At 35.8% G+C, this 27,080-nt stretch overlaps 1 protein-coding gene across 31 annotated transcripts in view; it reads left to right on the forward strand.

Moving 5' to 3' along the window:
• gramd1ba (GRAM domain containing 1Ba) overlaps nt 1-27,080 on the forward strand; it is a 168,753-nt gene that overhangs the window by 32,913 nt on the left and 108,760 nt on the right. For 17 of the 31 annotated variants that reach the window (XR_012386539.1, XR_012386540.1, XM_068224014.2 and 14 more), the window contains exons 1-2: nt 17,242-17,308; nt 23,976-24,482. The exons of 7 other annotated variants lie outside the window; for them this stretch is intronic. Coding sequence is in view for 17 of the 24 variants with exons in the window: in XM_068224014.2 (XP_068080115.1) it covers nt 24,127-24,482 (356 nt within the window). In the remaining 7 variants the exon portion in view is untranslated. Of the gene's footprint in view, nt 1-17,241; nt 17,309-23,975; nt 24,483-27,080 lie in introns of those variants that run through there. 7 more of the 31 variants (XR_012386545.1, XR_012386546.1, XR_012386547.1 and 4 more) reach the window with 2 other exon arrangements.

Here is a 27,080-nt window from a genome sequence, read left to right on the forward strand (position 1 = left end):
GATCGTTTGAGTAATTGCTGTCCTGTGATGTACGTTCAACAGGACAGACTGTTCCTCACATTTCTTTTATACAGATTACAAAACCAAAAAACTTTTGTTTTCAACTATAATTGGTTCATTTAAAAGTACAGATTTCAAGCTTTATGTGGATATATTTCTTATGTCTGTGAAGTATTGACTGAGATTCCAGTGCATTTGTTGACCACACAAACTCCTGTAATAACACACGTTCGCTCCGAGCATCACCCTGGACAAACGTCTGTTTATAGTGATCAACGATTGGCTCCTGTACTAGTAGGCGGGGCTTCATTCACCATATTGACCGTTACACTTTCCCCCGTTCACAACTATACAAACACACCTGATTTAGATCATCAGCTCATTAGCAGAAACTGAAAGACCTGTAATGGGGGTGACCGACAAAGGAGACATCTAAAACATGCAGTATTGGTGGGCCTCCAGGAACATGGTTGAGAAACATTGGCCTAATATATACTTTGCTGCTGTTGCTATCAGACTGGAGTTTTCTCTCAGGATATGCCTCCGTTTTTTAATAGTATCGGGATGCAGCCTTTATGATGCAAGCTGAGATTGCATCACTCAGGGATGCAGTGTCAGACACAGTACACTCAATGGAGTGAGTGACGTCATTGTGACAGGTAGGGTTAGGGGTGGTGTTAGGTGAGCGCATTAAAAAAGCATTGGATGCAGCTCAGATTGCACTGCACCAGGTCTGCATCTAGACCCCTCTCCAGTTTTTCTGTATTTGTTAGCTATGTCAATTTATCTGTAAATTTGATAAGTATGTGGATGTAATGCTGTGGTAATGTTTTCAGTACAGCAGGAAGTGCTCCTCAGTTTCCACCATTCAATGTGCACATCTCTCTCTATCTCTCTGTGGCTCTTTTGGTGCTCTGCGTTATTCAGCATCATGCTGGGCAAACACATTAGCAAGCCTGTGGCATCTCTTTCCTCCATATTCATGAGATCACGTTTATGTCCCTGAAAGCCAGGGCTGACGACTGGCCTCCCACCGAGGTCATTGTGACCACGTTTGGACCAGCTGTTGGAGACAGGGTTTGTCTCCCGCCCATGCAGATCAGCCCACCTGAGAACGACATCATCGCTTATCTTTTTGACGATGCGTCTTCATAGTCTTATCAGTGATCAGACAGCTGGTTTCATCAGTGTTTGTTTATTCAATGGATTTTTTTGTGATTATACTCAAGAGCCAAAAAGTTTGATAATGGAAGCTCTGTAAATGTGCAGATTGTTGTGTAGAGTACACAATGAAGCTATATAAAAACATTCTGTTGGACATTGGGATTTTGTGAATGAACAAATAATCAAGATTGGCTATGGAGTATATACATCAGTCTATGGAGGTAGACTGTTTATTACAGATATAAAATTCTTGTTCCAGAATTGTGTACAAATTTCAAGCATTTGCATTAAATAAATTTTCAACTGCAATGTAATGTAAGAAATGTATAATTTTTCAGTAAACAATCTCTTAGTAATATAAAATAATGCAAAACATTTTATTATGTTAGGAAACATTCGATTCTGTTACTAATGGTTGTTTAACTCATGTTCAAACTTTTTAAACTTTAACAAAGTTGACAATAACAGAGATGACAACAACAGAGTTGGCAGTAACAGAGTCGGCAGCAACAGAGTCGACAACAGCATAGTTCACAATAAAAGGGATGACAGTAACAGAATGACAGTGACAAAGATGACAATAAAGGAGTTTACAACAGAGTTGGCAACAACATAGTTGACAGTAACATATTTGACAGTAACATAGTTGACAGTTACAGTTTACAGTGTCATTTGACAGTAACAGAGTTGACAGTAACATTTGACAGTAACTGAGTTGACAGTAACAGAGTTTACAGTATCATTTAACAGTAACATATTTGACAGTATCATTTGACAGTAACAGAGTTGACAGTATCATTTGACAGTAACAGTTGACAATAACAGTTTACAGTATCATTTGACAGTAACAGAGTTTACAGTAACAGTTTACAGTATCATTTGACAGTAATAGAGTTTACAGTATCATTTGACAGTAACATAGTTGACAGTAACATTTGACAGTAACAGAGTTGACAGTAACAGTTTAAAGAATCATTTGACAGTAACAGAGTTGACAGTAACATTTGACAGTAGCAGAGTTGACAGTAACAGTTTACAGAATCATTTGACAGTAACATAGTTGACAGTATATTTGACAGTAACAGAGTTGATAGTAACAGTTTGCAGTATCGTTTGACATTAACAGTGTTGACAGTAACATTTAACAGTAACAGAGTTGACAGTAACAGTTTAAAGAATCATTTGACAGTAACAGAGTTGACAGTAACATTTGACAGTAACAGAATTGACAGTAACAGTTTACAGTATCATTTGACAGTAACAGAGTTGACAGTAACATTTGACAGTAGCAGAGTTGACAGTAACAGTTTACAGAATCATTTGACAGTAACATAGTTGACAGTATATTTGACAGTAACAGAGTTGATAGTAACAGTTTGCAGTATCGTTTGACATTAACAGTGTTGACAGTAACATTTAACAGTAACAGAGTTGACAGTAACAGTTTACAGTATCATTTGACAGTAATAGGGTTTACAGTATCATTTGACAGTAACATAGTTGACAGTATCATTTGACAGTAAAAAAATTGACAGTATATTTGACAGTACCAGAGTTGATAGTAACAGTTTGCAGTATCGTTTGACAGTAACAGTGTTGACAGTAACAGTTTAAAGAATCATTTGACAGTAACAGAGTTGACAGTAACAGTTGACAGTATCATTTGACAGTAACAGAGTTGACAGTAACAGTTTACAGTATCATTTGACAGTAATAGAGTTTACAGTATCATTTGACAGTAACATAGTTGACAGTAACATTTTACAGTAACAGAGTTGACAGTTTCATTTGACAGTAACAGAGTTGATAGTAACAGTTTGCAGTATCGTTTGACAGTAACAGTGTTGACAGTAACATTTGACAGTAAGGGAGTTGACAGTATCATTTGACAGTAACAGAGTTGACAGTAACATTTGACAGTAACAGAGTTGACAGTAACATTTGACAGTAAGGGAGTTGACAGTATCATTTGACAGTAACAGAGTTGACAGTATCATTTGACAGTAACAGTGTTGACAGTAACATTTGACAGTAAGGGAGTTGACAGTATCATTTGACAGTAACAGAGTTGACAGTAACATTTGACAGTAACATAGTTGACAGTATCATTTGACAGTAATAGAGTTTACAGTATCATTTGACAGTAACATATTTGACAGTAACATTTGACAGTAAAAGAGTTTACAGTAACAGTTTACAGTAACAGAGTTGACAGTAACAGTTTACAGTATCATTTGACAGTAACAGAGTTGACAGTAACATTGGACAGTAACAGAGTTTACAGTATCATTTGACAGTAACATGGTTGACAGTAACATGAGACAGTAACAGAGTTTACAGTAACAGCTGAATATGAAGGAGTTGACAATGAAAGAGTTAACAGTAACAGAGGTGACAGTAATAGAGTTGACAATGAAAGAGTTGGCAACAACATACAGTAGTTGACAATGACAGAGTTGAATAAAAGAGTTGACGTTTTGCAACATTTTGTTCCTTAGCTCAAGATGCTTACCTCAAACCAGACACCACATGGCATGTGTGAAACAGAATGATATGTATTTTCATCATATTACACTCTTTAAAAGCTGAATGAGAAATTCACTGAAATATGTAACTGTCTATTTAACCTCAGCGCCCCGACGAGGACCCACTGAGGCGCTGTTTTTTTACATGTCAATGTTTACATCGCTTTATCATGGTACTTGCATGCAAAAACGGCGTCTTTGTAGTAAAAGGCATGTTCATGTCATAGCTTACAGTGTTCCAGATAAGTGGACGAAACACAAAAATTACAGAAATTACAGATAACTATTTAATGCTTACTGAAACTGAATGTACAACTCAGGGTGCAGAGACAGTCAAAAATATTCAATGTGGGAGCATTTAAGTTCATATTTTCAAAATGTTACTAAATTCACATACAACAATAATGTCACAGAGAAATAATGAAATATTTTGGAGGCTGTCAAAAACTAAAGCTTTCGTTTTTGAAAAAAATTATATGTTTAGTTTGGAGATGTAAAACTTTTAACAAAAAATAAATATATTTACATATAGACCAATTCAATGTGCTCATGTCGTTGGCCCATCAGCATTTCCTGCTTGTTATCAAACTATTTCATAACTGATATTTTTTTATCAATATTTTTATTATTATATTTATTATATCATATCAATATTTATGAATATCTGTGTCTTTTTAAATTCTCAGAAGCTATAGATATTAAAAATGTGAAACAGGAAATACTTTGGCACCATTTTTTTACATACCTCACAATTATCTATTAAAGATATAATAAAAGATAGTGTAATAAAAGATTGTGGCATCTTCTGAAACTTCACAGACATATACTGGGGACTCCTGAGATTTATATTTCAGCTAAAAGTGCATAATTTGACCCTCAAAAGGATTCAAACAAAAGTCATCACTCACTCACTCACCCTCATGCCATTTGAAACCTTTATGACTTCCTTTTATATGTATAAAAAAGAATGTATTATAGTAAATGAATGGCAGTGCGGTCCAGTGTTGCTTTGAATCCCGCAGACTTTCATTATAAAGCCAAACGGTTGAAAACTTCTCTATTATGCAGTTCGTGTTTTGTCCAGATTATATTCTTCCTGCTGCTGTATTTCTCAATGGGGAATGTTTCATAACGTTTCGATGACACACTCCTGTGACAGCTAAATTATTTTTTCACTATTCGCTCTGGCAAAGTTGTTACATTCCCTTCATGCCTATACTGCGCTTTTGTGTTTAGCGGTGATTTCACAAGGCCGCCGCTATTAGATGCCCCAGGTTAGCTCATTTATAAAATGACATCAAACAATCGCCATTCTAAAGATTTTTCATTAAAAGGTAATGATTAAATGCCACCGCTTCGCTTTTTTTTTCCTCAAGTGAGCCTGGTGTTTTCAAGCAGGACTCCAGAATTGACAAACACATCCAGTAAGTGCTGTCAATCAAATGTTCTCCAGCTCCCACCGATCACGCGTTCCAGGGGTCCGTTCTTCGTACCTCGCTTAAATGATCTAAGATTATTTGGCAGATCCTGGATCTTTTAATCTTGATAACTGATCTCTCGCTAATTTGGTTCTTCAAACAAGTTCGCGAATTAGATTAGAATGTCTGGATGAACTGATCTGAGATCGCTGCGTGTGTTGTTAAGGACAGATCTATCGATCCTCGAAATCATGATCAGCAATGCAATGATTGGCTGACGGCACAGCAGCGTAATGACATCATCTGATTAATATTCAATTAACCATGTGAGCAAAATTACATCAAATTAGCAGTAAACGGTTTGTTTAATATGACACGCAAGAACATTCCACATTTGTTGTGAGCTGCAGGCTTTACACTTTCATTTGTCAAGACAAGAGTATTCATCATGCATTTCAATGCAAATCGATGTATTAAGTTCTACATTTAGAAAATATTTTCTTTATAATAGTATCCGTTTTTAATCGGTGTAAAGAATAACTGGTTGTTTACAAAAGCGTTTTCATATTGGTAAAGGCGTCTGCAACTTTTGTGAAGCATCAAATCACCGGCATAATAACTATCAAAACATGTTTATGACTGCATAAATGTATTATTGCTTTAAAAAAAAGTCACATATTGTGCATTTCTATTATACACAATTTGTTCTAAAGCGATCTAAAAAGTTCATTTCAATAAGTTTTCTCTTTGCACCAGGTGGCAGTCTTTGTACTTTCATTTCGAGGGTGCAGATTGCATACGTTTTATTAATATGTATAACTTTATTTATTTTATTAATGAATAACTTTATATATATATTTAAAAATTATGTATTATTTTCCCAAGTGTATATAACTACTACTGTAAGAAAATATCAGAATTCGGAACATACTTTCTGTAGTATCTTTGCTTGAACTGAGCCGATCTAATCCTGTTTATATGAATTGAACCTGCTCCCGATCAGGTTTGACCTAGCAGAACTGTTGCCATGACAACAACTCTCGGATCAGCTTTGAAGAACGAAACGATCCTGGATCGTGTCAAATCGTCAATATCCAAATCCAGCTAACTGAGTAATCCACGTACGAAGAACGGACCCCTGGATCATGTCAAATCGTCAATATCCAAATCCAGCTAACTGAGTAATCCACGTAGGAAGAACGGACCCCAGAGCGAGAGCCTGCTTTGTTTTGTAAATTCAAGATTGGTATGTCAAATGCTAACCAAATGGCATGCTGGCTGTTCTGCAGCTCATGCTGGTACTTTTAAAGGTTCATGCTCACACATTCTGGCTCCATATTCATCCATATTGCTGGAGAATCATGAAGCTTCACATTTTTACGTTCCAGGACATCACATCAGATTTCAACATTGGTTGATTTGCTAATATTAAAGCGGACCTATCATACCCCTTTTTATGTAAAAATAAGTTCAAATAAGGAGGGGTTCGCAATGCTTACATTGAAAGGTCCAAATCTGAATTTTAATTATCGAAGGCTAGGCAAGTTAAGGCAACTTTATTTACAGTTGAAGTCAAAATTATTAGCAGCAACTGATTAAGTTTTATAAGCTCTAAAAATGTACTGTGAAATTCATAAGGGGTCAGGGGTAATTTGTTTTGTATTTTTATTTCTTCCTTCACAGAAAATAAATATAATATATATAAAAAGACACGCTTGAATTAGCAGTTTTAAACTTGTAATCACAAGAATAAAATGGCATCTTAGTAAAATAAATAAAAGTATAAATAAAAGTTTTTTTTGTTTTTTCCATTTTACTTCTTTCATGCTGAAAGCAGTGATGAACTCATGTTGTTGTTTTGCCTTAGTTTAGACTAGACAGTGCTTCAGCTCTTGTCAGGTCTTCCAAATGCAGTGACTTTTCCTGTGGTTGTAACTTCTAAATTATTCACACAAATCTATTTTGATTACACAGAATGGGTATTTGCACTGCCTCCAGGCACCAATTCCCTCTTTTTACCTGCTCAGGATTCATTTTACAGAGCTTTAGAATCAACCTTTCATTGTCTGTGTGTGTCTGTGTGCGTGTGTGTGTGTGTGTGTGTGTGTGTGTGTATATTTTATGAAAGAAAAGTTTATCATGAATGACTTGCCTATGAATGGCAGCACAGTGGTTAGCACTGTCATCTCACAGCAAGAAGGTTTCTAGTTCAAGTCCCGGCTGGGCCAGCTGGCGTTTCTGTTTGGAGTTTGCATGTTCTCCCTGTGTTGGCGTGGGTTTCCTCCAGGTGCTGCGGTTTCCTCCACAGTCCAAACACATGCGCTATAGGTGAATTGAGTAAAAGAAATTGGCCGTAGTGGGTGGATTTGAGAGTGTATGGGTGTTTCCCAGTTCTGGGTTGCGGCTGGAAGAGCATCCGTGGCTTAAAACATATGCTGGAATAGTTGGAGGTGCATTAAACTGTAGTGATCCTTGATAAATAAGGAAAATGAATGAATGACTTTAGGAGGTGTAGTGGAAGTGTTCAGGTAGTTACTACTTTAATGTGTGATCTGAAATGTTTACAGTACATCACAAATGAAAGATGAAGTCAGTATTATTGAAAAATAAGTCATTTAGTTTTGTCATCTAAGATTGGTCACATCTAATTATCTATCCTCTAGTTATTAATAATATTACATTCTGTGACATTATCAAATATGTTTTTGTTTTAAAAATCATTAAACAACTCCCAAATCAAGTGGGATGGTGGATAAAAACACTAAAAATATTCACTTAGATACTTCAAACTGCCGAAAGAACACATTTTCTCTCATTTTCAGTACACTGAGAGTGTTTTCCAGTTAATTATTTTTCTTTTATAATCTGCGGTGGTCACGGATGTTTCTTGAAGTATTAAAGAAAGCTGTAGGAGCCGCTGGGTTGAATGAACTTGAGCACCCACATTCACTGCTGCTATTGGATGTCGTTTTTATGTAAGACCTTGCATAACCTTTTAAAAGCAGAGTGAGTAAGAGCTCCAGAAAAGCACAGTTTAATGCCAAAGTTGAATGTGGGTGCTATTCAATACCGTGACTTTTTTTTAAAAACGTTATATTCTCAGAAAGAAGTTCAATCGACTCTGGACCACATTGACTTCATTGTATATAGAGAAAAAAATAGCATACATCTAGAACTATCCTTTTAAGTGATCCCCAAAGTAGAGTTGTTTTAAAGTTGGGCTGCATGATATATCGAACAAATATCGCAATGATATATATTGCAGAGAGCTGCGATAACTTGATCATATTTTATGTGCCAAGCATTTTAGTTGCATGTAGAGGTTGTCCAAATTTGACTAAACAGATTGGATGGCAGGAGTAGCAGAAATCAGGGAAATGACAGCAGCGAAGAACTGTATGTCTGATATATGTCAGTATTTTGGCTTTAAGCGAGATGTTACAAATGCAACAACAGACATGTCACAAACTGTGGCCACGTCAAGAGGAAACACAACTAATCTCCACTGTCATCAGCAGCACAACCACAGGGTGCTTTGTGCTGAAACATTATTTAATGTTTATATGTTAGTAGAATTTCCCAGAGATGGGTTGCGGCTGGAAGGGCATCCGCTGTGTAAAAACTTGCTGGATAAGTTTGCGGTTCATTCAGCTGGGGCAACCCTGGATTAATAAAGGGAATAAGCCGACAAGAAAATGAATGAATGTTGGTACAAATGCAGCGATTGACCGATTTCACTATTAAATGCGATGTAATTCATCATGGTTGATAAATTGTAAAGCTTTAAATGTGTGTCGTTATACTTATTGTTTGAGAGTAATGCATTTTGTGTTTACATGTCTGGTAAATCCAAAACAAAAATCCGAATCACAAGGGTTTAAGTTCCTGTTTCACCCTCATTGACAGCATTTTTTAGCCAACATAAATTAGATTTAAGAAAATGTTTGTATCTTTAATATTGATACGTTTTAAATATTTTAGTATGATAATTACACATAGATGTGTTTTTTTGTAATCTAACAAAAATTTCTCTTGGAAAAAATTCATCACAAGAAATATCATTATTGCAATGTTAACCTCTCAAACTCCACGGTACCGGGTCTGTGACGTCATTGACTTTCGCTTTAAGATTTAAAGGGCTAGCATTGCACCAGACCCCCTTAAGTGGTTTCGTTTGAAAGTGTAGAATCTATATTTTATGCACATATGCATCACTTTGGTTTTCATTCTACTGTACAAAAGTTATTTACACTTAAATACACAGTATTTTGGATGCCCGAGCTGGGTATTGAACATTGGTTCATTTTTCATATTTTTCATATGGTTCATATATGACACATGTATAGCTCAAATGAAAGCTCTTCCCGGTGATCATACGGTTCTAGCATTCTTTTTACTGAATTATATTCACATATCAAACAGTTTCCGAATGAATCGCGGTGTTTTCATGGTGCAGCAGTGAAAGCAATACATTTATGATCACTAAGCAGCCCCAGATAGCACAGACAGCTGTCATCTTTTACCTTATGCTGTGTGCTTTAGGGCCATTTCTCCGCTGTTTTTGAGGTAATGTGCAAAAGTTATCCTTGTATATGTCTGATGTGGTCCAAACACAGTGAATTATGTTTGGTCAAACAAAAGAATAGTGAAATATGATCCATGTGGCTTGTAAAGCACCTCTCATCAGTTGGAATACAATACCTGTTGCATAGATTATGGTAGAGACATTTTTTTTCCCTATGATTACAGAAATGTGCAGGAACCACCAAAATCTATTACAGCAAGCTAGACCAGACAGAACCTAAAAGGTTCGCTTTCAAATTTGAGTTAAAAAAAAAAAAAAAGCTCTTTTTAGGTGTTTATTATAACACAGACAACATATACAGACATTGTAAACACTTTCAAGAGTGTTTTAGGAAAATTCAAATGGTTTTCTTTAAAATGATACCAAATTTTTGCACTTACACCTCTGCATGTGGATTTGGGAAGCTTTTAAATTTGGGTAGGCAAAATCCAGTGGGAAATCCCAAAATAGCACTGGAGTTCAATAAAGCATATTGCATATTATGGCCCATTTCCACTGAGAGGTACGGTACGATTCCATACCACTTTTTTGTCACCCTTTCGAAAAGGTACCAAACACGAGAAAGGGCACCAAAAGGCGGAGCTAGATGCGCAGCTTAAGGCTATTGGTTTACAGAGAAAAAAAAGTTAGTAATAAGCATTCATAAGCATTTAAGTGTATAAAGCATTTGTTTTGTGAGAAGTGCTTCACATATGATGTGAGTGACCCGTACAGCATTACTGTAGACATTTTCTTGAGCGAAAATTACGCCATCTGAAACTTTCCGTTGTACACCACGCCCACCATTGGTACTCTTTTAGCAGTGGAAACGCAAGCCTGATAAAGGTGACTCGTACCAACCCGTACCATACCGTACTATACCAGTCTGTGTAAATGAGCCATTAGAGTAACTAATAACCTTAACTTTTCTAAATTTTATTGTAATGCAATAATGTGCACCTTTTAAAGCTACTTTAGCTGCTAAACAATAATCAAAGTGAGAAGCACTATAGAATTAAACTTGGATTAAATTGAATAGTTTACCAATATTTTGCAACCCTACTTTAAAGGTGCTGTACTGCAGTGGTTCTCAACCATTGTCACTTCGGGACCCACTTCTTTTTCCGATCAATTTTTGAAGGGCTACCTGTCTGACATTTTCTCTAAAATGTTTGTATAAAATGCTCATTTAAACCTTTATTAATTAACAAATATTATATTATATTATATTATATTATATTATATTATATTATATTATATTATATTATATTATTCATTTTCTTTGCGGCTTAGTCCCTCTATTAATCTGGGCCACAGCGGAATGAACGGGCAACTTATCCAGCATATGTTCTATGCAGCGGATGCCCTTCCAGCTGCAACCCATCACTGGGAAAAATCCATACACACATTCATTCACTCATTCACCATGGACAATTTAGCCTACCCAATTCACCAATACCACATGTCTCTGGACTTGTGGGGGACACCGGAGCACCTGGAGAACTTGAGCCAAGGCTCGAACCAGGGGCCTTCTTGTTCTGAGGCGAACGTGCTACCCACAGTGCCACCATGCTGCCCCTATATTATATTATATTATATTATATTATATTATATTATATTATATTATATTATATTATATTATATTATATTATATTATATTATATTATATTATAACAAATATATATATATATTATACATTTTTGTTCCTTTTATTATTTTCTATTATCAGCATTTAATAAAAAATATATAATATTTTTTATTTTTAATTATATATAAAACTAAAACTATATTATACATAATTTTCTTCATTAAAAAAAAACATACACAAATTCAATGAGAACCACAGGTCAACAGGGATATTGCAAAAGAGCAGCTTCTGCTTTAAACTGAACTGACTGAATATCTACTATTAAATATCTACTGTTCAAAAACATACAGACAAATGTTAAATACAGTTAAACACCCTAAACCTGTTGAAACGCAACAATCTGATGGCGGTTGAGTTTGCAGCAGGATATTACTGGTAGATCGCTGACAGAAACAGTGGACAGCTCCACCAATGCACGTCTGAAGCTCATAGGCCAGTTTATTGTACATTCTATGGCAGAAACATCATTGAGCCTCGCTAGATTCTTCGGTAGGGGTGCGCGCTCGTTATAAAACACTCATAGGACATTAATTTAGACAACTTTGCGGTTATATTAAATAGTTCACACAAAAATACACAAAGAGAGACTTTCACTTCACGCATAGTTTGTGAATGAACATAATTATGTGTACTAGTTGCAGACACGATCATGAGGCTGTTTTTGCGCCGAGAACAGGAGAAACGCTTTACTTTGATCATTTTAATTTAGCATATTTTAATGCAATCCAAAATTATAGTATAATTTTGAGATTTACCTTTAATAGTGTAAGTTGGTGTAAATCTAGCAACCTGCATGTGCGAGGAGGAGGGGCCGGGTGAAATAAAAATCCGATATTTTGCATTTGGACTACAATACCTAGTTTAAACCCTAGGTGTTAATCCTACATACTGCATCATTCACCCTAAAAGCAGGGGTCACAAATCTCGTTCCTGGAGGTCCGGTGCCCTGCGGGGTTTAGCTCCAACTTGCCTCAACACACCTGCCTGGGTGTTTCAAGTATACCTAGTAAAGCTGCGGTCACACTGGGCTTTTCCTCCCATAGACTTCCATTCATACTCACGCGAATGCGTCAGACCGGAAATGCAGGGTCATGCGTCAAGTTTCGCAGATTGCTGCGGTGTAAAGTTCAAGCTTGGTGAACTCTGACCTGCGAAATCACATCACTTGACTGCGTGAGACCAATCGCGAATCAAAACATGACCTCTCTGGGCAGAAATTTAAAACATGGAGCAATCGCTCGCTTTTTTAATGCCTAATAATCTTGTTTATTCCCGGCCCTTTTCGCAGCGCCGCACGACAGATTTTCGCACACACAAACTCTAGTGCAGGGGTTCTCAACTGGTTTGGCCATGGGACCCACATTTTAACATGGTCATCAAGCCGCAACCCAAATTTTTAGGAACTATAATACAATTTTAGGAACTATACTTAATTTGTATTTATTTGTTAACATAAACAAGTAGTGACAGATACATCATAAGAAATTCACCAAGACTTACAAAAAAACTATATTTTATTGCTTTCATTTAACACAATGGATCAAATTATAGAAATATTACAAAGTAAAAACGACAAATACTGTTAATAATAAACTGTTAATAAAACATGTTTTCTAGTTTCTAAATGTTGTTTTAATTTAGAAGGTTCCATGCTGTCTTATGAGAGCACCTCACTACATTTGACACTGAGGTTTTAAGTCTTTTTTGTCATCACTATATATATTTTTCCATACTTTACATATTCGGGGTCGTACTTGCGCTTTGACATATTTGTTGCAATAATTAAATGAAATTGCACATGTCAAACGGTAGGATTGTCACGCATGCATTTCAAAATAAAAGACCGGTATACGCAAAATAAGTAAAATAATTAACCTTTGTTGTTTTGTTTTTTTTTGACCACACACTTTGCGACCCATTGAAAGTGTTCCTGCGACCCACCAGTTGAGAAACACTGCTCTAGTGTGACCGCAGCTTTAGACCTTGATTAGCTTGTTCAGGTGTGTTTGATTAGAGTTGGAGCTAAAATCTGCAGGACACCGGACCTCCAGGAATTTTGGTGATCCCTGCACTATAGTTTACTCACGGCACATTTTTCACTTCAAGCTAATTTTCCGCTCTAGTTTAAATATTTGAATTTGTATGTGTTGAGAAGTTTTGTTCTTAAACAGCAAACTCAGTTTCACACCCCTGCTCCGATGGTACACTCCAATCTCCTCATTCAACCTCTGGCCAATCAGGACTGCCTCAAGGCCTTTATTAACTGCACCTGTGCCCACAGTTTGTTACTTTCTGGCAGCACATGGCTGAACTGCAGAGGACTGAATTTGATCTCCCTTGTTTTCCTGTGTGTGCGCGTATTTGACCATGTAAGTGGCTTTTGTATGATTTAAGTAGTGGTGGGCAAAGCGAGGCTTCGTGAAACACTGAAACTATCGAAGCAAATGTGTCGAAGCTTCGAAACGTTTCGAAACACCACTCTACGGTGACACCTAGTGGTCATTTTTTTTTGTATTTTACTGAAACAGCTTCAGCAAAGAACAGTTGAGCAAATTTAGGTATCAAACCCCACTTTGTAGCCTTAAATCATCTAATGGTTGAGTCGAGCAGTTAGAGTTTGTGACTACCATGCGGGAATAATGGGGTCGAATCCAGACTGACACAACTGTTTTGAAATGCTTTAATACCAGTTGGTAATGCTTTGTTATTGTATCGTTTAGTTTCAACATTGCTCTGACATACGAATAAACACCTTGTAAATAAATTTGTATTGTTTTGTTCATAAAACAGGGTTGTTACTAGATCAGATACAGTTGTGGCCAGAAGTTAACAATAATTATTTATATTATTAATTAAATTTCCCATTGTATTTTATTAACGTCTATCCAAAACCTAAACCCATCACAGTACTGTAAAAATATGAATTATTGTTTTACAGTGTTACAAAAATGATGCTAAATTGATGGCATATCCGCAGCTGTATCCTATCTAGACTACACCATAAAACAGTAACATGATTAAAATACATAAAATCATGATTTTGGAGTATTTGTACTAGTCGAGATTCGAACCCAAAATAAATTTGACATACAGTACCAATGTGCACACACACGGTCCACTAGGCCATACAATACAGTCATAATAAAGATCATGCCAGTTAAATGCAGATTCTCCGGGTCTTGAAACACCTCTGAAATGATCGATGCTTTGAATCGCTTTTGTCATGTGACCAAGTGTTTCGAAACACTTTAGTCACGTGACCTGGGTGTTTCGGATCATGCTTCGGTGCAGTGTTTCGAAACACTTGCGCTTCGGGATCTCGACACTGTGTCGAAACGTCAGTTTCACGTCAGCCATCCCTAGATTTAAGTTGACTTAAGTGCTCATGTTTCATGTTTGCCATATATTTGTTTAGTTATGTACTTAGTTTGTTGGTAAACTGAAGCATTTGTATTTGTTATTTCCTTACTGATTACTGATACATTGTTTTTCTGTTGTTTCCTTGCAGAAAACCACACACACACACACACACACACACACACACACACACAAACACACACATGCATACCTTTCATCCTAAGTACAAATCCTTGTCATTGTTAATAAACACAACTAAATGGAGTGACTAGACTGGACCTCTGTTCTTACCGACAGCACCACTGGCTTCAAGCTAGCTACCTAAGCAAGTTACCTCCTAACCTCCTTTTCAGTATGGAAGACACATTTGAGGAAAATTATGTGCTTGTGGCAATTGCTACATATTGCACCTTTAAATATTTCAACTACGGAAAGGAAAACAGTGTAAACAGACATAAATGTGGGCCATAAGGAACCATTAGCCTCCAATTTGACATTTAATTTTATGCCCTGAAAGAAGAAGTGTTTATTTTAATTCCCGGAAGGCAGGATGTGAACACAGATGGCTAAAGGTGTTAATTACAGAAACACTTGACTCACGCGCCTCATAGACAGGTGTTGTCGGTCTGCTTGAGCAGTTGATCGTTCATCTGATATTAAATAGCTTGACAGTCTCATTCAGCGTCAGAAAGAAGGCCGCTTGGCAGACACTTTCACTCCAGTGTAGTAAACGAAAACATCAGTCACGTTATGGTGTGGTCTGTGAAATTGAAGGAACCATCTGCCAGAATCCTCACGATGTTCCTCAGCCAGTTAAATAGACTCTCCGAAGATAAAGCTTTGAAGCACATTACTAAGAAAGAGCTTGTGTTTGAAAATATTGGCATACTATAAATAAGTCATAGTGCAGCAGAGTAAACAATATAATCAAAAGAAGCAGGATCTATAGACACTCTGGGGAATGATGTTGGGCTTGCTGGTGTATCTTCCTTTTTTAAGCTCTGTGTGTCACAAAACTTTGTAAGCTAGTGGTAAGAAGATGTGTTTACCAATTTGTTATGATTTTGCACTGTGAAATTTAACATATCTCCTGAGCAAATATTGAAGTGTCTTGATTAAACCTGAATGAGGACACAGTATTTATTTGCATAACATTTAAATCTGTAAGAAAATGATGTTTCTGAATGAATAATATGATTATTATTGTATGAAAGAAAGTTTAAATATGGTTGCCGGTGATTGAGCACTTATTTTTTTACAACCCCCAAGCACATCTATGCTTATATATGCTTAAAAAGATTAACTAACATCAATGTGTGTGGTAAACATCGCTTTTGTCCACTGCTGCACATCCAAAATGAGCTAGCTTTAAAATGTTGAAGTGATATTTCAAGTGAAATTTACTTATTATTTACTCATTCTCAAGTGGTTATAAATCCTTATTAGTCTCTTTCTTTTGTGGAACCATATTTTGAAGAAAGCTGGAAACCTGTAACCATAGACTTCCAAAATAGGGGAAGAATACTATGGAAGTTAATGGTTACGGGTTTCCAGCTTTCTCCAAAATATCTATCAGCTTCCAACTTTATTCAAAATATGAAAACATATTTATCTAAAGAAACTCAGACAGGTTTGGAAGAAGTGAAGGGTGAGTAATGATGGGGAAATTCATTTTTGGGTGAACTATCCTTTTATTTATAAGACATGACAAGATATCTTCCCCCAGTAATAGTTGCACAGTAACTCCTGCTGTCAAGGTGGGCTTCTCATAATTTATTAATGTGACTGTACATTTTGACTGGCATTTCCTGCTGGCAATATTTGCGCTACCCACTTTTGTGGATGGTACAAGTATCTCTGGGTTGTTCCTTGTTTTACTTCAGTTATAAATTGCTGGTTTATATATAAAGTCTATTTTCTGCTATCTAGATGCTAACCTTATGTTTTACCTCAGTTATTTAGTTGTGCATTGTTTTGTTAAGCGTTTCTGTAAAGAATGTCGTGTCTAAACTTTCCCTCGGTGATGGTCGTATCTGAGGCGTATTTTCTCGTTAAGATGTACCACATAATTTCCCTCAGTTTACAAGTTACTAACCCGAATTTCCATTTGAATTGGGCGTTTCTCACTTAAAGTTAAATGTACTACGGTTTGATAAATACGCTTTTTTCCTTATATAAGCACATTGTCCGTTTTATTTGATCAGTTACTTGTTGGTCTCACTGGCTACTGCAGCAACTATTTAAACGTCTAGTGTCGGTCTGCTGCTTTTATACTGAGAGGACCGGGGCGCTTTCATTTCAAAAAAGGGGGGATGTGCTGCGCTGAATTTGTGTAAATTAGCTTTCCAACAGCTTTTACATCACAATAAATTTAATCACACATATTAACGGAATTCATTTGCGATTAATACACCTAGTTCATAGTTTCCTGTTTAACAACATTTATTTTCATAATGCGCTGTGCCTCTGCCCCCCTGAATGGATGTTGATTCGTCCGGGAAGAAAGGAAACGTGACGCTCTTAACGGAACGTGTGTGGGAATAAACGCCTTTCAGTTTCTCATTCATTCCGGTCATTTAAAACTTAACGACTGCATCTTACAAAACGATGGCTACTTAATATGTAAATAAAGGTAGGATTTACAATCTCTCTCTCCTTAAGTACATATTTCCAACTTTTATTTTTATCCGTTAACGATGTAGACAATTAAAATCGTCTGCTTAATATAATACATAAAAAAGGCATGTTTGAAATCAGCTGTTGTGTACTTCATTACATTCATTACATTCAGCTATAGCTATTTTGATTTTATTGATTTGTTATATTAATATTATATTATCAACTGATATGTAAATTAAAAACACTTGCTAACATTTTGATATTTATTACACATTAAATATCAAAATGTTAGCAAGTGTTTTTAATTTACATATCAGTTGATAATATTAATATATGCATGGGACTGAAATTTACAAACATTGCTATTTAGATTGTACTAAAGGTATAGCCAACTAAGAAAACTACTATGGTGTTCAAAAAAACTTTTTCTAAGTGATTGTGGTGGGCATAGATCTTAAATACAATAAACTGCACACCAAAGTGTTATTTATGGTACTTTCCAGTATACTTTTTGTGTTTTAGGGGGAAAAAAAAGTTGATAGTCTTGTTTTGGAGCTTCACTTTCACACAGGAAGTCAGACTGTACTGTACAATGTACTTTTTATAACACAAGGTTTATGTGTCACAATCAGTGGCAGATTTAGGCATGGGCAATATGGGCGATTGCCCAGGATGGCATCTTGTTGGGGGTGGCATGAGGAGGCGGTGCAAAAAAGTCCCCAGTAAAAACTTTGAGATAACATTTACTTTATGCAAGTGTATTATTTAGAGTGGTAATCTCAGAAATCAGAATATAAGCATGTGTGCAGAAAGCCATTCCCGCGCGCCTCACACAAGCTGCTCCTGATCCTGGTTGTTTATTTGCACGCTGATAGGCGTCAACATGCAAGTCGATAAAACTAATGTTTATATCATATGATGGTGATGTTACTTTGACTAAGCATGGCTATGAAGCTGGAGGAATAATGAGTCAGGGAGGTATTAAAGACTTCATAACATTAATTCTCGGCCATGAGTCGGGTCTAAGACAACAGATAATTCTATAAAACATGTTTTTTTGTAACTGTCATAATTAATATTCATGCAAAAGTCTTAAAATATTACTTTAATTGTGTCTTTACTTAGTTTTTTAGTTACATTTAGGGTTGATTTCTGTTATTTATTTAAAATAATAATTGTATAATAATAATAATAAACAAATTGTTATATTTATTGAAAATAAATAATTATATTTAAATGTATTCATAATAGTTATATATAATTGTATATATTTAAAATATATATTTAAAAATAAATAAATAAATAAATAAATAAATATATATATATATATATATATATATATATATATATATATATATATATATATATATATATATATATATATAGTCAACCACATAGTGTTGTTATTACCTGGGGGATGGGGAGGGGGTATGTTTAGGGTGGTTTTGCCCGGGGTGCCATTTAAACTAGAACCGCCACTGCTTGCAACCTTGCATGTGGGTGCCTTGATAGGATTTGTTTTGAGCTTCACTTTCACACAGGAAGTTGCAAGTCAAACAGTACTGTACCATGTACTTTTTACAATACAGTGTTTATGTGTCACACCTTGCATGTGGGTGCCGTGATAGGATTTGTTTTGCATATAATCTCTTTCTAAGATGGCACAGCTCATGTATTTGTATTTACAGCTGAAGACAAGACTATTGAGACTTGTTAATAAAGAGAAAAGTCCAATGGAGCAGTAGCAGGAGTGATCTAACAGTGTGTTGCAGGTTACTAAAGCACCGTAGGGGTCAGTCAGCAGATTGTGTGATGTGTTGAGCAGGCAGATGGGCATCCGTGAGTGTGTGTGTGTGCTCTCAGTGGGCTGCGGCTTACTGCACTTCCTCCTGTAACATGAACACGCTTGCATGTTTACGCCTGACTTCCTTACACACGCCTGAAGTGCAGCGCTACGTGAAGTCTGTTGTGTTAACACTGACACGCATGGATGGCTTTAAATGTTTTAATGGGGTCATATCCTGAGGAATCAAGTTTCCCAGATTTTTTTGTAGAGATAAAAGCCATTGTACTTTGACAGCGTACCGAAATTAAACTTCCTCCCAGTAGGGAAAAAAAATATTAAATAAGTTCTCTAAAACTAGGTGGACTTTTAGTGAAGATTCATACGCTGTGAAAAAAAACATGACAGAAGCTCAAGACAAGTTTTATTAACTTATTTTATTAAGTTAATCAGGTTTCTACAAAAATCTTATTAAAATCTAAAGTTATACAAAGTTTAGCTTAATATTTTTGTCAGTTTGATTGATGTTCGACATGGTGGCTCAGTGGTTAGCACTGTCGCCTCACAGCAAGAAGGTTGCTGGTTCGAGTCCTGGCTGGGTTAGTTGGCATTTCTTTTTGGAGTTTGCATGTTCTCCCCGTGTTGGCATGGGTTTCCTCCGGGTGCTCCAGTCACCCCAACAGTCCAAAGACATACGCTATAGGTGATTTGGATGAACTAAATTGGCTGTAGTGTATGAGTGTGTGTGTGTGTGTGTGTGTGTGAATGGTGTATGGGTGTTTCCTAGTACTGGGTTGTGACTGGAAGGGCATAAGGGCATAAAACATATGCTGGAATAGTTGGTGGTTCATTCTACTGTGGTGACACCTAATAAATAAGTGACAGATGAATAAATAAATTATTATTGATGCTCATTTTATTGTCTTGCTTATGTGCATTTTTCTCTTTATTATTTGATAAATATAAAGTTAAAAAACAACGTTCACATGATATTCTTTGTAAGTAAAGATGTTTGTTTTCATAATTTATTTCAAAAAGTATTTCGCATACTCATGTTAGCACTTCTTTGACCTGATTAATTGTGTGATGATACTATAAAGCTGTGAATTAAATTTGCATTTACTAGATCTAATATCACTGTTGTGTTATCGCAAATGTTCATTTCACAGTGGTTTTACAGTAAAACTCCAGAGCAGAGCTGGAAAAGGCGTGTGTGTATGTCTGAGTGCGTGCGAGAGAGCAAACTTGTCATGTTTTTGTTTCTTGTGTCTAACTTGTTTGCATGTTTTACTCTGCTTTCTGTGTAGAGTTTTTTCTGTAAACACTTGTTTACTGTATATCTAGAGCAGCGGTTCTCGAATGCTTCGAATCAGAACATTCAGGGATAGAAGTGAATTTTAAACAAATCAATACTAAATTGGTAAACACCAAGCAATTCAAACTATCCTAAAGTAATAATGTGTGTTATTCAAAGAAAGTCTTATGAGACATAATACAACACAGTCTTTTCCATGTTGATTAGAGATATTTTAAGCTAAGCAGTGTCGTGGGCAGACATTTTAAGATGACTTAAGATAATCAAGTAAAATAATCTGCCAATGGGGTAAGCAAAATAATCTTGTTTTTCGGTTTGTTATAAGATTATTTAGCTGACCCGATTGGCAGATTTATTTGCTTGATTTAAGGAAAAAATCACTTCATTTTGGCATATTATTTCTTAAAACAAGACAATATGTTTTGTTTGTCTAGAAAATGCTCCTTGATTTGAGAGCTTTTAAATATTTGGACTAGAAATAAGACAAAAAATCCAAATAAGAAAAGCATTTTTTGCAGTGTAGGAGGTGCATCAAATTAGAATTAAACTGTAACGATAACCACACTGTGATAAGCTTCTTATTAACTCTAAAGAGAGGTAACCTCCTTAAAAAATACAGTCTTTGGTGTGTAAACGAGAACAAACCCATTCTCGGTTCCATTTTTGATATATTATATCTGAAAACAAGACAATATGTTTAGCTTGTCTAGAAAATGCTTCCTGATTTAAGAATTTTGAGATGTTTGGACTAGAAGCTAGGCAAACTCTTTGTAAGAAAAGTATTTTTTGCGAGTTTGTCCGAGAACAAAATGTTCAAGACAAGTATCGTCATATGATGTTTACTACAGACCTAATTTTACTCATTAATTCAAACACCACTGGAGAATCTCAAGGGAACCCATGGTGAATTATTCTTCTGGGTTTTGATGTCATCCCTACGCCACTCACTTTTTTTCTCTATTAAGGAGCAAAAAAAGAACGAAGGAAAGTCATAAATCATTTTAAATGCAAACCTCCAATTGCAGCATAAACTGCTCATATTTACAGTCTGAATCAGCTTTACTGTACTGTACTGTTTATAGCTACTGTATGTTCAAGCCTCATTCTGCTCTACATCAATCTCAATCGACCTTTCCCAGTGATTTAGTTCATTTCAAAAGTTTGTGCTGAGTCTTCAATGTATTTATTGCAAAAGGTCATGCTGGTGCAATTTTCGTGTTGCCTGCCAAGTTTCATGTAAACGAACTTTTCCAGAGTGATCAAGTATTAACAAGACTTGTTTAATATTCATTTAGCATTCACTGCATTTAAAAAGATTTACTCTAATATTGATCTCTTTTTTTTTTTAGTTCACCAATAGTGCAGACTTAAATTTAACAGTTAAAGGCAGTAATTCCGATTGTGTTGCTTACCCAGTTTAATTAAAAAGTAGCAAAATATGATAAAAAATTATATGCATACTTTAAAGGCTTATTTCACCCAGAAATTAAAATAATGTATTAATTTCTCACCCTCCTACATATGTCCATATGCTCTTCTGTAGTTTCTGATAGATTTTGTTGTGTCTCATAACCTTCTTCTAACAGCTGTTGACACACAAATTGCTGCTGGAAATTTTCTTTAGTTGTTTTTAATTAGGACACATTAAGAGTTAGATATGAACGTCTATGATGAGTAGAGTTATTTTTAATCCAGGCTCATTGGGGATATGTGCCCAGGACTACATTTTTAAGAACTGACCAATATATCCTGAACCACAATGTCTTGCCATTTTTGTTTTCACAAATCCACTATAAGGCATACTGTACATTTTTGACAATCTCAAATACATAAATGGGTCATGATTTCTCATACGTGCCAATTTTTGTAAATCCATATGAGGTCGATGTGTAAATTTCTGCGAATATTAATATTTTTCTAGTGCATGTGAGAGAAGCTGGTCGACTTGTTGTTGTGCAAATTATATCAGCTGGATATTGAGTAACCCACACCCCTTCCGTAAAATCGACCAATAATGTTTCCAAAAGCAAACTACAAGAAAAAAAGCCATTGTGCATGCTTCTACCGCACTGCTTTTTGGGGTTTCAATTTTCTTGGTTTCTGGAAACTTCTTTTGTCAGACTCGAACCCTGGTCTGTTCCACTTCCTTAGTCTGGTGCCGTTTGTGATGAGCTACTGAGCAAACCAATCATGCCGAAAAGTATTCCATTTTGAGGTAACATGGCAATATACAGTTGAAGTCAGAATTATTATATTAGCCCCCTTCCATTTTTTTTTCTTCTTTTTTAAATATTTTCCAAATTATGTTTAACAGAGCAAGGACATTTTCACACTACAGTATGTCTGATAATATTTTTTTTCTGAAGAAAGTCATATTTGTTTTATTTCGGCTAGAAAAAAAGCAGTTTAGAATTTTTATGAACCATTTTAGGGACAAAATTATCAGCCCCTTGAAGCTATGTTTTTTCTTGATAATCTACAGAACAAACCACTGTTATACAATAACTTGCCTAATTCCCCTAAGCTGCCTAGTTAACTTAATTAACCTAGTTAAGCCTTTAAATGTCACTTTAAGCTGTCTTGAAGTGTCTTAAAAAATATCTAGTAAAATATTATTTACAGACATCATGGTAAAGATAAAATAAATCGGTTATTAGAAATGAGTTATTAAAATTATTATGTTTAGAAATGTGTTGAAAAAAGTCTTCTCTCTGTTAAACAGAAATTGGGGAAAAAATAAACAAGCTGTCTAATAATTTAGGGGGGCTAATAATTCTGACTTCAACTGTATATAAACATTTATATACCCACTAGCATAAATTTCTCAGATCTCAAAAATGTACACCAAGGCACTTTTTCCAATGAGCCTGTGTTGGTTATCTCCCCCCAAAACAGGCACTTCTGAACAGCCTGAAAGTCCAATAATACCAAACATTCAAAGCTGAAATTCAGATTGGTTTCCAATGTTGACTGTAGGTGATAGACCAATCATAACAAACTAGGCCATCTGATCAATCAGAGAAGAGTAGAATCAACTGACCAATCAAAGGCTCTTGTCAAACAACATTTTTTTCTCTTGACCCTGTAAGCACTGATTTGACAAAAGTTATTTGACAGTAACCATTCTGTACACTGGCCCGAGCGTCTTGCACTTTGGCCCCGAGCCATCGGGCAGTCCTTATTTTTCGGCCCTGATTGAGTGTGTTAACTAGTGACGTAAGGAGTTAACAAATGCAATGCATAAAATTTGGTTGGTTTGGCAGTTAAAGAGACCATAAGTATTTCCAGTTCACCTGCTTATTTTAGACTTTAATTTCAGTGGTGTTTTGTAATCAAAATCTAAATTTGTTTACAAAGTGCATTTAACATTTGTATTTTGGTCTAGGTTTTTATGTCTTTTCTTAAACAACCATTTCAGATGCTGTTAAAAAATTCTTGTATGGATGTAAACCTAAAATTAGGAACCATTAAAATAGCATATTCAGGTCACTTCAAATGAGACCTTTATTTTTAGTAGCAATTTTTTCAGAGTATTGAGAACCTCTGACCTAGTAGACCCTTTGACCTTCCTCTGACCTCCAGGGAGCTCTCCTGTTTTTGGGAGGAAATCTTCTATAAAACCAAGCATGTCAGCACTGAGCCATCTCACAGGAAGTGCTGAAGTCAGCTCAGGCCAGGTGTGGACTCACTGATCTGTATTTGGACTCATGTGAAACCGGGCAGAAGCGGAACCATGTCCGAGACCCTCCAGCTGCCCGCACTGCAGATCCAGGGTCCGGAGTGCAATGGCTCCGAGGTGGATCCAAACCTCTCCAGCTCCTCCAGCCCGGCTCTGCGGCGCAAGCGCTTTAAAATGCGCAGGATGAAGAACGTGATGAGCGAAAAGGAGCAACTGGAGAAGGAGCAGCTTCAGCGTTCAGGCTCCAAGGAGTACCTGCAGCTTCCATCCATTGAGATCACGCCATCCAGCGACGAGGACGCGGCCTGGTCCAGCTGCTCCACACCCAGCGCTTCACCTCAGCGCAGACGCTTCCTCCTGCGCAAGTGGTTGAGGGGAGGAGAGAAGAAAGAGCACGGCAGTGAGAGCAGGTCTGTATGAACACGAGTCTAAAAACATCTGACTCAAACCCAATGGGCTATATGCACGGCAAAGGTTATTTAGATACTGATAAATGCCCGGTAAATGGTTGATGTGACTATTTTCAATTTCATAAGGCTACATTTACAACATCAATAATGTAATTTAATTAAAATATAATTCGTTAAGCATTCATTTAGTTGTTAAGCGTGAAATGAGATGAAAGGCCATGTAGACGCAATGGCCGACAGGAGCAGCAGGCGAGCGATGAAACTTTGGTAAGAAAAACCAGCTTGATCTCACGAGAACACATAACTACTTTAGATTTTGCCAGTTTAGTGGCTAATTCATACGAATTCGTATGAATTATATATATACATATATATATATACACAACGAGTCTTGTGACAAGAACTGACCAATCAGCTTCATACTTTGTATAATATATATATATATATATATATATATATATATATATATATATATATATATATATATATATATATATATACATACATATATATATACATATATATATATATATATATATATATATATATATATATATATATATATATATATATATATATATATATATATATATATATATATATATATATACATACATATATATATACATATATATATATATATATATATATATATATATACATACATATATATATATATATATATATATATATATATATATATATATATATATATATATATATATATATATATATATATATATATATATATATATACATATATATATACATATATATATATATATATATATATATATATATATATATATATATATATATATATACACACACATACATATATATATATATATATATATATATATATATATATATATGTATATATATATATATATATATATATATATATATATATATATATATATATATATATATATATATATATATATATATATATATATATATATATATAAAATACAAAGTATGAAGCTGATTGGTCAGTTCTTGTCACAAGACTCGTTGTGAGCTTGTGGCATTCTGCAAAGTTGAGATGTTTTCAACTTGGTGCGCCTGGAATACGAGAGAGTATGTGCAGATGTATGTATCTTCCAATAAGCGTGCACATGCAAGCTGCGAACCTCCATTGGAAGTAGCAAACTTGCACACGCAAAAGACGTGATGTGAACAGCCCCTTAAACAAAATTCAAAGTCGCTGTGCATATAGTCCATTCCAAAAATCCACTGTCTGCTCAAACCCATCCCCGCAGTCCATCATGTTTAATGTGCACCACTTCATTTCATCTTCATGTGAGCTTGCTCTGGTACATTAGACTTCACCGAATCCTTGTGTGCGAGTGTTTTTTCTGTTTTCTCCGGAGGAACCGGAGTTTCTGCTGTGACATTTATAGGCTGGAGGGAAGAACAAGCGGCCGCCTGCTGCTGCTGCCAGGAATGCTGACAGTCGTTTGTCTGGGGACTCCTTAAATATTCATGACTTTTGCTGGCTTTTAATAGACAAAAATACAACATGGAATATAGTGTATATATCTGTTATGACCTTATGTTGTACTCAGCCCAGGCTCATTAGAAATGCTTGCCTCCAGGTTTGTTTTGTCGCATGTTTCTGAGGACAAATCCACTAGAGGGCGCTTTCTAAAAATATATCACTCGGAGCTCTAGTGTCCATGTTTCTGTGTTTGCACTTGGTAAACAGCAGTGTAAAGTGGTAAATGATGGTCTTCACGGCCAATCACAGTCATTTCATGTTAACACAATGGCCAATCAGCGGCGTTTAAAGGGTCACGATACACCAAAACACATTTTTTGAGCTGTTGACAATTGTATATGTGTCCCACACTGCTAAAAACACTATTAGGACACCTATATTTCACTAAAAAGTGTAAATTGGTTGTTTTTGAGTTATTTCAAGCAAATTCGTACTTCCGGTTTGAAACGAATTTTTGAAGCTGCGTCACGGCCATGACATAATAGCGTGTATTCCAGCGTGCAGACTGGGCGTCTGTGCCAGAGTGTGTCTTATTACGTCTTACAGTGTGTTGCATTAATGCATGAGTAAGGCTTGGTTCAAACCAATCAGCGCGCTCTATTGTGTAACTTCATTAATATTCATTACTGTCACAGTGTTTAGATGGCAGAGACGCCACGTTGTATTGGCAAAACAAGCGTGAAGTGTTGCTTTTATAGTTTGCTGCCGTTAAGTTTTGTTTTCATTTTCTCTCTGTGAGAGCGCAGCTGGAGTCACGCATGGATTAACAGTGTACGTGACGCTCGACAACAATAACTTACGTGTCTAAGGAGGATTATTGTTTACCTGAGAGCTGTTCTCATCTGCAAACGCTGAGATCCGGATTCGCTTGTAGTCTTCTCTTAATAAAGACGCGGCTCTAGTTGCTGTGGATTGTCCTGTTTCTACAGATTTGGTAAGTGAGCGACCAGCGCTCTTTGTTTATTCAGTTCGTATTTTATTCGTATCAAACAAACTATTGCACCGAGTGTAAACAAGTTAGCACTACAACCAAACTATAACCTCGTGTTGGATTTTGTGACCCGAATAACACACGCGGCTTTTTGACACTACCT

Source organism: Danio rerio, chromosome 10, assembly GCF_049306965.1.
Source record: "Danio rerio strain Tuebingen ecotype United States chromosome 10, GRCz12tu, whole genome shotgun sequence".
Classification (NCBI taxonomy): domain Eukaryota; kingdom Metazoa; phylum Chordata; class Actinopteri; order Cypriniformes; family Danionidae; genus Danio; species Danio rerio.